This window comes from Vipera berus (assembly GCF_964194415.1).
Source record: "Vipera berus genome assembly, chromosome: Z".
NCBI lineage: Eukaryota > Metazoa > Chordata > Lepidosauria > Squamata > Viperidae > Vipera > Vipera berus.
In genome coordinates this window covers 105,275,995-105,287,839 of record NC_138205.1, presented here as the reverse complement: position 1 = coordinate 105,287,839, position 11,845 = coordinate 105,275,995, and the positions used below count along the sequence as shown (strand labels likewise).

The 11,845-nt window shown below is 37.1% G+C and overlaps 1 protein-coding gene across 4 annotated transcripts in view; it reads left to right on the top strand.

The window, feature by feature from the left end:
* The first annotated feature begins 421 nt into the window (after positions 1-421).
* Positions 422-11,845, top strand: part of MLLT10 (MLLT10 histone lysine methyltransferase DOT1L cofactor) — a 125,432-nt gene continuing 114,008 nt past the window's right edge. For 3 of the 4 annotated variants that reach the window (XR_014028620.1, XM_081345212.1, XM_081345211.1), the window contains exons 1-2: positions 422-1,146; positions 8,390-8,469. Coding sequence is in view for 3 of the 4 variants with exons in the window: in XM_081345212.1 (XP_081201338.1) it covers positions 978-1,146; positions 8,390-8,469 (249 nt within the window). In the remaining variant the exon portion in view is untranslated. The remainder of the gene's footprint in view (positions 1,147-8,389; positions 8,470-11,845) is intronic. The other variant, XM_081345213.1, reaches the window with a different exon arrangement.

The window sequence follows — 11,845 nt, the reverse complement described above, 5'->3', positions numbered from 1 at the left end:
AGCAACTGACCTAATCTTAGGTTTGGCTGCCCGAAGCGCTCACAAACTGCGAGAAGTCTGAAATACACGGGGGGGGGGGAGAATGCAGCGCGGGTGTGACCGAGCCAAGGGCCAGGAATCCATCAGCTCCGTTGGCCCCAAGAATCACAACGGCCTAAGGGGGGAAGTGAGATGAATGAAAACACACGCGCGCGCGCAACATTCCTCCCCCTCCCCCGCATCTCTCGGGAGCAGAGCGTGGTGTCATCTTTGTATGGCAGCCAAGAAACGTAAAAAAAATGAATGCGTCTTGTCCTGGCCTAGTCCCTCCACACAGCATGACTTCCTCAGACAAGAGGGAGGGCGACTGTGCATTCCTCCCTCCCTTCTTTCCCTCCCCGCGCACGCTCCGAATGTGCATCCATAGGAAACGGCAAAAAAAAAGAGGAACGCTCGCGGCCATCGCGCGCGCGACACGGGAATTAAGGTCGCTCGCGCTCTACGGACGGCCCATGAGTTCTCGCGTGGAGGGAGAAAAAGCGGGGAGGAGGAGGAAGAGAAGACCGGGGAGTAAAAAGGCCTTTGGTTCTGCGGCCGCTGGCGCGTCGTTGGGCCTTCTCTGAGGGAGGTTTGCAGTGCGCCTGCGTGGAGCGGGCCTTGCTTTCTCGCTTTATTGCCTCGCTGCGTGGACCGCAAGGTTTTTGCCGCGACTTTGGCCCGTAAAATTTAGCTTCGTTACTGTTGCGTGAGCTGAAAGACTGAGCCGGCACATGGGAGGAACTTCAAAGAAGCTTCTTCAACGCTGTTTTCTTCTCGCCGCTAGCACCACTGCCGCTTCCAGCGGCCATGGGTCCGACATCCCTGTTATGGAGGCGGTACTGGCGGCGGCGGTGGCTGAGTGACTGAAAACCGAGTGCTGTGGGGGAGAAGGCAGCGGAGGCCACGGGGGTCTCTCTGGCGGTGTGTGGTGTCGTGCTGACGGTGTTTTTAACCCTTAGATGGTCTCTAGCGAGCCGTTGTTGCTGCCTGTGTCACTGGAGGGCGAGTTCTCCAATAGCATGAAGGAGATGATCGGCGGCTGCTGCGTGTGCTCCGACGAGAGGGGCTGGGCCGAGAACCCGCTGGTTTACTGCGACGGGCATGGCTGCAATGTCGCAGTGCATCAAGGTGAGTGAGAGGGCCCGCCTCGGCACCCCCGTTCCGCCGCCCATTTGCATGGGCAAGCTGCTTCCTGCGGCCTTTCTCTTCCTCCTTCGCCCTCGCAACCTTTCAGCCTCATCTTAGCCCCGATTGTTCTTTCAGAGTATGTATGCCTATGCACGTTATTGCACTCCCCGCCCGATAGCAAAGGTCGAGTGGCTTGTCCTTGCCTTGCTCGCAAGCCCAGGCATTGTTTTAGGGTTTAGAAAAAAAACAAAAACAATGGTAGGACGTTGTGTGTTGTGCAACAGTTGGGAAAGGCTCGTTTTCCTTCTGTTCGGGAATTGCATGAGTCAGTTGCGCGTGCCGTCTTAGGTCGCTACTTCCTTATCCTGCATGTGCCTGCCCCTTCCTCCGCCCTCTGGTTAGAAAACAGGCAGGGTGGGAAAGGGGTGGCTTGTTAGCCAAATAGTCCACGAATGCAGAGTTCGGCGTAGCGGAAGACCGATTTGCAATTTTCGGCCTCTGCCTACAAAATTGGAATCCATTTTCCCATTTGCATGCCGAGAGTAAGCTTGCTGCTCCCCTCACGAGGAATTCTACTCTTAAACGAGGCGTGGAGCTAGGTAAAATGTTTGTCCAAGGGAGCGTTAGATATCATGTGATATCCCTCCGTTTTCCCTTCCCTCTCTTCCATGCTTGCCAAAGTGTCATTAAGCTGGATCGAGTCGGCTGGATAGGAAGACTTCCTGTTTGTGGTAGGAGCTTGATGGAGGAAGGGAGAAAAAGGACTGCTGCAGAATTACTTAGCCTTTGATGATAGATTTGTTTGGATTACTGGAGGGAGTGCAATTGGCTGGTGCCCAGCTGTGTTGCTGTTTTGCTGACTATAATGAGCACAGTGTGCATCTGTCTGTATCTTGGTGTTCTTGTTTCTTTTACTTTTGGAAGAAGTTGGAGTCACATAACTGTACATCACATCACAAAAGGTATAAGGGATTTAGTTGCTTTAAAAACACTTGTTAGAACTTCTGACAGGATCCCTTATATCAGTTATACAATTTAATTTCATATAATTTGGGAGAAAAGAAATTTTAGTCCAAATTTTCCAAATAAATGATGTAGAAGAATATTTTAATAACTACTGAATGTATTGATAATGAACAAGATTAAGGAATTAATATTGAAATTTCAGTCTTTATTAATTTTCCAAAAGCTTAAACATTTTTAATGGGATGACATTTCATGGTAGGAAATGAGGAAATGATGACCTTATACAAATGTGGTGTAGGGTTGTTTCTTACCCCATCTGAATGAAAATTAAATAGTTTTATCCTAAAATGTATTGCTGGGGATTTTCTCAATATTGAGTAATGTGAGAAGAATGTATGGCATTTTTCATAAATATCAATGTTTGATGCAAATGGTTAGGATTTTTGTTTTTCTCTTAGAGACATTTATTTCACTGTATTTTCTTAATGTGTTGATTATAGTAAATTTGCAATATGCATCATATTTGAGATGTAATCCAACAATAGGAACTGGAGAGTAATTAAATAGAAAATACAGTGAAGATGATAGTAACTCTTACAGCATGCTATAAATTGATTTTTATGTGTTCAATTATTTTTTGCATACTACAACAATATTTCATGTTGTAAAATCATTTATATGTATTATATGGTTTTTCAAAATAAGTCCAATTAATAAGTCCATTTAATTTAATTGCAAATAGTTTGCATCCTTAGAAAATAACCTGAGATGTTTGCTCAGTTGATTCCTCAGTATGGTTTCAAAAAGATTCTTACGATTTACAGGAAGATTCAAGATTTTCCTAACGGGAATTAAATTGAAGTCATTGTAAATGTGAGAATGCAAATTAACAATTCCTTAAGAAGTAGCTCTTCAAAGAGAGATTTTTTTGAGATGTTCATGTTAAGAATCAGTGATTCCTCTTAAGGAAATTAATGGGTGAAGGGAAAAATTTCATCATTGGTGAGTAGTTATCCTTCTTTTGATATTCTAATCTTCCATTATAGGAAAATTAAAGTAATTTGAAATGGAAGAAAGTTAATACAAGATTGCAGAAATATTATGGAATGACTGGCAAAGACAGAAATTCAAAACAATCTACCTATGCTATAGAGTATGGCTGTGGGTTGTCATTTGACACCTGTTGCCTGTAAGATGACATCTGCAATCCTCACAATTACATTAAAATGTTATTTTAATGTTCAGAAATTAGAATAGGCAGAATTCTCATATGTTATGACATTTTGTTTATGACATTTCCCAAGTATATGTTGTGACACACAATTTCGGGTAATTTTGATTGGCTTTGATTGTTTGATGATTACCATTGCTTAGAATCATGGAGTTTGGAGGATTTGCTTAAGTAATTGCCTTTATTCCTTATTCATTACAGCATCCAAAAAATGTATTGGTAGTTGTCTAGTCTCTATTTGAGCACCTCTAGTGAAAAGGAACCCATTAATATATCTGGATAATTAAGTCCATTATCAAACTGTCTTTACTATTTGATATTTTTTTAACATTCATTAGAATTATGTCCTATCATTTAAATCTATTATTGCAAATCTTGTACTCTGGTATGAAAGAAAACAAAACTTGCACATTTTTGGTATTTTAGGAATGCTATCAGCACCCCACAGCTGGCTTTCTCATGGCTGAACTTACCCAAGTCCTTCAGTCTTTCTTAATAGAACAGTTTCTATTCCCCTGATTTATCCTTGTTGCCTTCTCTGGATCTGTTTCAATTTTTATAAATACTTACAGTGGTGTGCCCAGAAGTGTACAAATACTTTAAGTAGTGCCTGTGCAAAGCACGATACGGTGGAATGATTATTTGCTGTGATTCGGAAATTACATTTCTGTTGGTGCAGCCTAAGGTTGCATGCTACTTTTTTGCAACCATATTGCACAGCTAGCTTGTGTTCAGTTTGCAGTTAAACACTTTATCAAGTACTTTCTCACATGTACCATGCCAGATATTCTCTATTCAATACTTGTGCGGATAATCTTTCTTCTGATGAAATTTGCTCTTGTTTCTGTTAATTTTCACTATTTTATATTCAGCCAATATCTCTTAACTTGCCAAGATTATTTTTTTTCCTGTGTGGTGTCCAAGTAGATACACTATCCAATTTGCTAGGGAATCATAGAGTGCTTTGTTTAGTACAATTTTTGAGTCAGCTTTGTATCCCCTTAATTGTATGCCATCCAGCCCATGCCTCCAGAATGGGGTAGCTGTAATATATCTGATTAATAATGATAATGATCATGCGTTGGTTGTTCATCAGCATGTCACTTGTTATTTTATATTAATAATTTGCTGAAATCATGTTATATTATGTTCACAGAATTCCCAAAATCTATTAATGAAGTTGCCCAGTCTACATTTCTATATTTATCTAGATTTCTATATTTGTCTAACTTTTGATAATTGCTAGATAGATTTCAAGAACCTTATGAAATAATCTTTTTACGATAATTTTAAAAACTTTTCCCAAATGTTGATATCAGACTAAACAGATATTGAACTCAAATATGATATCGGAGCTAGATTAGTTTTCTTCTTTTTTTTCCTTTTGATGGCGAGCAGCATTTGCTGCTTTTCAGATATTTGACATCTTTTCAATTCTTTGGGATTTCTCAAAAATAATAACTCAGTAATTTTGCCAAAACATCAGTTAGTATCTTAAATATGCTAGGAAATTATTCATAGCGTCCTTCTATGACTTAGTTTATTTTTTTGTTTTCTGACACCAATTCTATATTATAATTCCTGACTACTTGTCTGTATGTTTCTTTTATAACTTGGACCACTTCCTAATTATTTTATGTGTCCAGTTTTTATTTTCAAATATTCAATAAAGATGAATGTGTTTGTTGATTTCTCAAGGCAACAGTAGAGATGCAAGCACTTAGAAGTTAAAAGTGTGTAATCCAGGTCATTGTCATGTCTGATGTTATCTTATTATTTGTATTTACAAAAAGTAAACTTGCTCAACTTACTAATCTTATTTTTGGATCAGTCTGCCTTTAATACCACCACCTTTCTTATAGATAAACAGAAGGGTAGCTAGAAAATTAAAGTACAGTAACATGAAGTGTATATACAACTGTACAAGTTATGTAAAATTTAGTGGTTAATCTAGATAATTTTTTTTATTATTTTTAATTCCATTTATATCCCGCCCTTCTCCGAAGACTCAGGGCGGCTTACAAGCTTAGCAGTAGCCTTCATTCTATGTAGGTATATGCCTGCTTATTAGGGCTTTCACACACACACCAAGCGACATTATTACAAAGTCAGCTTAATTGCCCCCAACAATCTGGGTCCTCATTTTACCTACCTCGGAAGGATGGAAGGCTGAGTCAACCTTGAGCCTGGTGGGATGCGAACCTGCACTAATTGCAGGCAGCTGGTGTTACTTAAGGAGGCATTAGCCCACTGCTCCACCAAGGCTCCACTCCACTCCAACTTTTTTCAAATTAATATGAATTTGATTCAAACGTTATGATGCCAAGTGATAAATTAAAACTTGGTACTCAATTGCTTTGAAACTTATCAAATTTAGTATTCAATACATTTTGATGCAAAAATTTAGTCCTTAGTTGTTTGGTATTCAACTCACAAACTAGAACCTGTTGTCAGCTGCCTTTTGACTCACTACATTATTCCTTATGGGAAAAGTTTGTTTGGCTCTCATTGTTTTTAGTACCCATTGCACCCTTCCGCAACCAATTAATGTTAAGTACTAAGGTACCATTGGCATAACTAAACTGGGTGTTTTTAGTCTCATCACAGTTACTTTGCTTTGTTCCATAATCTTCACAGTAGTGATTCCTATACTCAGTTATACCAGTGGCACATGAATTTCATAGTATTCACACACACACACACAAAAACACATTACTTCAATTTAAAACATAAAACTAAACGATGTATATTCAAGCCTAAAAGGAATAAATAAAATAGTCAGATGCTATTTCATGATGAACCGTGATAAAGTATATGTGGGATAACCTGTTTCCTAGTGCTAGGAATAGAATTTTGTTGTAGCACCAATAGATTGATTACAATAGTTTTATTGTAATACACTTGTCAGTGGAACAGTATTATAATATTGATGGAATTCTAAGTAGCTAGTTGGAAAGTAGAATATATGTAGGAATATAGGTTTGTTACATTTGATTGTTGTACAATGAGATTTTTGGATTAATATATACAAGGCATTTTGAAGAATCATAAGCAGTATTGTTTAATAAGATTATCAAAAACATAAGCATAATACTAGTAGACAAAGATTATGGTTAGTGATACAAAAAAAGAACTAAAACTACAATTGAGAATAGTCAATATCTTATATAATTTGAAGACCTGGGAACTAACACATCTGTTTTTTCTTCTGCTTTTTGTACCAAATTGCTTGTTTAAAAATTAATTCATCAAATTGAATGTTTTATCCCTTATTAGCCTTATAAGGGTTTGATATACCCATTTAAACTTTTGTCTCTATTTTAGCTCCACAATATTCTGGAGCTAAAATATTCTCAATATTTTGAGCACAATATTCTCAACATACTTTTTCTTGTTCTCACTCTTAGTTCTGTGTAGTGGTTAAGGTATCAGGCGAGAAACCAGGAGACACTGAGTTAGGTATAAAACCAATTGGGTGACTTTTCACCAATCACTTTCTCTCAGTCCTAGGAAGAAGGCAATGGCAAAGCACTTCTGAAAAATTTTGCTAAGAAAACAGCAGTTTCTGAGAATTTGAGACAATTGAACAGAAAACAAATCCTTAGGAAATTACTAGATTAGGGGAAGGGTTATTAGGTTATATGCTGAGACAGATCTAAAAAAAAAAGCCCTGTTGGGGGAATCCTCAATTTAGCAACTTAGAATAAGTTAGAGACAAGGATTTGATTTCTTTAGTTAGTATTTGTTATATGGTATCTATTAACATGCTCTGTTAACAAAAGGACTGATCAGATTGACTTTTAAAGGCAAAAATGTTTATCGAAATAATTTTCAAGGTAAAACACCTTATTATAAGTGTACATAGAATAATTGTAACATTTTAGAATTAACAGATTTCTAAATATATTTAATATTCATAAAATTACTTGCCTTCCTCAACATACATATATATATATGTGTGTGTATATATATGTGTATATATATATGTATATATACACACACACACACTGTATGTATATATACCGTATATACTTGAGTATAAGCCGACTCGAGTATAAGCCGAGACCCCCAATTTCACCCCCAAAAACTGGAAAAAGTTATTGACTCGAGTATAAGCCGATCCACCGTTCTGCAAGCCTCCGCCGCCGGCGGAGGCTGGATCCGCGCTCTGCAAGCCTCTGCCGCCAGCAGAGGCTCGATCCGCCATTTTGCAAGCCTGAATACACAGGAATACCCTGTGTGGCCGCGGCTCTCGGGGAAGCCCTGGCTGTCCGCTTCCTCGCTCCACGCTGCCATTCGGGGCCCGCGCGTTCCCCGGGCAAATCGCGGCGCCCAGCAGGCGAGGAAACACGCCCGCTCCAGTCGCCCCCCCTTCCCTCAGGAGACGCGAAGCAAGTGACCGCCCGGAGCTTACCGAGGACTTGCGCGCGGCCGAGGCTTCGGTGCTTCCAGGATCGCGCGCACCTCTCCCAAGCCGCCGCCGTCCGGAGACCTGCCAAAGTTTGGGGAGGTTTGGGGAGGTGCACGCGCACCTCCCCAAACCTCCCCAAACTTCGGCAGGTCTCCGGACGGCGGTGGCTTGGGAGAGGTGCGCGCGATCCCGGAAGCACCAAAGCCTCGGCCGCGCACAAGTCCTCGGTAAGTTTTTTTTTTGTTGACTGGAGTATAAGCCGAAGTGGAATTTTTCAGCCCAAAAAGTAGGCTGAAAAATTCGGCTTATACTCAAGTATATACGGTGTATATATATATATATGTATGTATATATATATATATATATATATATATATATATATATATATATATATATATATATATATATATATATATATATATATATATATATATATATATATATATATATATATATATATATATATATATATATATATATATGTATATATGTGTGTATATGTATATATATGTATATGTGTGTGTATGTATGTGTGTGTGTGTGTAAATTACATGGCAGGTAATGTAATTCAGTGTTATAATTTGGCTATAGGTCAGTAATATATTTGCATATATTGATTTTTGTCCCCAAAACAGCATGCTACGGAATTGTGCAAGTACCCACTGGACCTTGGTTTTGTAGAAAATGTGAATCTCAAGAAAGAGCAGCTAGAGTGGTAAGTCTGAATTAGTTGGTATAATTTATAACATATTTATAATTATTTCTACTGGCCAATATATATGCATACTGAAAATGAATTGTATTTATCAGGGAATGACAGTTTCTCTTTCATCAGTCAATAATTGAAATGTAAACAAGTTTCAAAGAGTAAGCATTCTACTATATTTTTGCCTGGATATTTTAATTAGTTCTAGTTTCAATTTCAGGGTATAGAAAACTAGACAGGGCACCCATTTTTGCTTTGAACAATATCATATTATATATTCCATGGCTACATTCCTTCCTATCCACCCCCACCTACCCTCTTCAGAGAGGAAAAATGACCTGTGAGTAAAAGTGCAACTTTCTTTTTTTTCCTTTCAATTTCTGCTATAAATTGAAAAATAATCTAGATGCCAAAGGTTTCTACCAGCACTTAAAAACATGAGTAGTTGCTTCTTGTAATTTCTGGTCTTTGCATCAAAATTGAAACTATTATGAATAGGTTATGGAGGTCTAAGAGAGGCAAATCTACTCTTAGATTTCATTCATCTTATTGTTGTAATCGACGTGGATAACTGGGAGTAAGAATTGCAGTTCTAAAAGATAAATTTACAAGTATTGTCAATGCATTCAAAGTCAGCATATTGCCCTCAACAATCTGGGTCCTCAGTTTACTGACCTCAGAAAGATAGAAGGCTGAGTCAGCCTTCAGCTGGTGAGAATCGAACTGTCGAACTGCTGGCAGCCGGCAGTCAGCACAAGTAGCCGAAGTAGCCTGCAGTACTTCATTCTAACCAGTGCGCCACCAGGATCCTTATTCTGATAGTTTATTGTTGGAAGTGGTGTAAAATAGAAAATTAATTTTGATTGGAAATATGCATGGAATCTTAAATTCCTATTTTCTTTTATACTATTTTTTTTGAACCAGGCAAAGATGATCCACTGTTGTAATAGGTCAGGATCTGTAACTTCAAATTTATACCATTGAATTATGTTTGGAAAAAGCTAATTAAATTTTAAAGATGTTTTCATTTGTACATCATGCTAAACCATAACTTAATATAGCATACACAGATAGAAAAAATCTCAGCAGGTCTTCTACTGACTTCATAGACTTCCCTTCTTTAGTGTATTAATGGGGGGGGGAATAATTGTCTTCTTTATGAAAATTGATAGTTATGTTAAAGTAGGTCAGTTTCAAACTTCTGAAACTTTTTTGTAATTATGTTAGCTTAACTATAATTCTCAAGTAACATATAGCTAAAAGCAAGGCTAGTGGAAGCTGTTTTCTGATCTGCAGTATTTTGCCAATCTATGCCACATAGATGCATTGGTACTATACTTTCAAAATTATATAATTATATTACTAAGAATTGCGTTACTATTGGGATTATACTAAATTGGGAAAGGTTACTTTAGTGCAATTATAAATATTAGGTTATATTATAGGATTTGCTTTCCATTTTCTAGATTTAAATTTCCTGTGCACAAGGATAGAACTCTTACTTTATAATGTTTACTATATAGTAGATTTGTCTACTATATAGTAGATTTCTGTAGCATTCTCATTGTCTTACATAAACCTGAAGGAATACCTAGCCTATTATTGGCAATATATTAGGACATTGACTGATTTATTTTATTTACCAGTTTTATTTAGTAAGAAATAAGTGAGGATGGAATGAAGCTTAAGAATTCAGTTTAGTTCTTTTACAGTTGATTGCTCTTTTTATATCAGTTACTGTATATGGGTGGTTCAATGTTGTAATTTTTCCATTTATTTGATATTTTGATGGACTTGATATCTACTACATATAGGTGCAGTTTAGCATATTGTTTTCTTGTGAGTCAGTGAAGTCCTTTGGTGGCATGTATTTTTAAGGTGTGTATATGGTATGGTGTGGCGGTATACCATACTGCATATTGCTTTGTATGAATTATAGTAGTTTCTTACTCAAGAAACAGATGAAACAATAGGCTAGGTTCACACATCATGCTATGTTATGCTTTATTTTCACCGTGGGCAAGATTGATTGGAGTGCTAGAGCTCAATTCCTGTTCCTTTGGGGACAGTCTTGTTGTGGTTAGCAATATGGGCATTGAAAGAGGGCTGAAATGTGGATCTTTATGATCTATATGTGTGGTGATGCTGAATACTACATTATGGTTTTTCTGCTTTTCAAAAGCTCTTTGCTAAAAGAGATGAAACATTTATAAAAATGTAGATGGTTTACTAAATCAAGCAATTTTCAGAGAAAGGACAGTAATAATGATTTGGAATGCATGCATGCCTCAGGTTTTTTTTTAATGCATTACATTACATTTTATATAATTGGATATTTGGATAGCTGATTTAATAAATAAAGATTTCTGTCTTGGCTTTTATCTATTATTATAAAAAGACCTTTATTTAAATGTAGTATAATATCTATAGTTACTATAATCCATTTTGATCATTTTTGTAAAGGTTTTGAAAGGATCCTCAACAGGATTTCTTGGTCAAGGTTATTATTTTTGTAATGGTTTTGTCCATTCCCATACTAAAATTTGTTTCACTTTATTTTCTAAGAATAAATTAGAACTGTAAATGTAAGGATACTTACGCAGATTAATTTCAGTATTTGAAATATTACTGTAACAATAGATGTGTAAGTTTGCAAGGAAAAATACTGAATTAGTTCCATTCTGACCTGGGTTTTTTTTTTGGATTGCCATCATTTTCCATTAGATTTCTTTGGTCAAGAAATACTTGTAAATATTAATCTGTTTTGCTTGTAACTAGTTCTTGATTTAATTTTTATATACAATGTACATGGTTTGATTTTAAACTTTGTTCCATATTTTTATTAAGTGTATTATTGTTCACACGATTATGCAGAATCCTACTCAGAACCTTTTAGAATTCATGTGTTGCTTTGTGGCAAGTCCATCCCACAGATACGTCACTCAACAAGGTATGGCTCCTGCCAAGCCTTTTGGTTGCTTAACCATCACGGTATTGCCATATTTATACTTGAGATTATTATTTCTCTGTTTTGAATAAATTCTTCCTTTTTAAAAAAACTTTTTTTCTTTAAAATTCTTGAAATTATCTTCAAAACTCTATGTTCATCAGGACAGGATATCCTTCTACTACAAGCTTATGTTATGACTCATTTACTTGTCAGTATTGTTAGGCACTTTCTAAACATGCTCATCAAAATCTTTCTGTTAGTTTGTGAGTCTCTCTTTGAACTTCCTTAAACAAGCATTAAGGATAGTAGATTCCAAGCTATCGTAATTCCTTTGTTCTTCTTTATACCTCCTACCATATCTCCAAAATTGCCCAGCAGCTTTCTTGTCTGAGAGATCTGCTGATCTCCACTTCCTGTAGAAGACATTTATGTCTG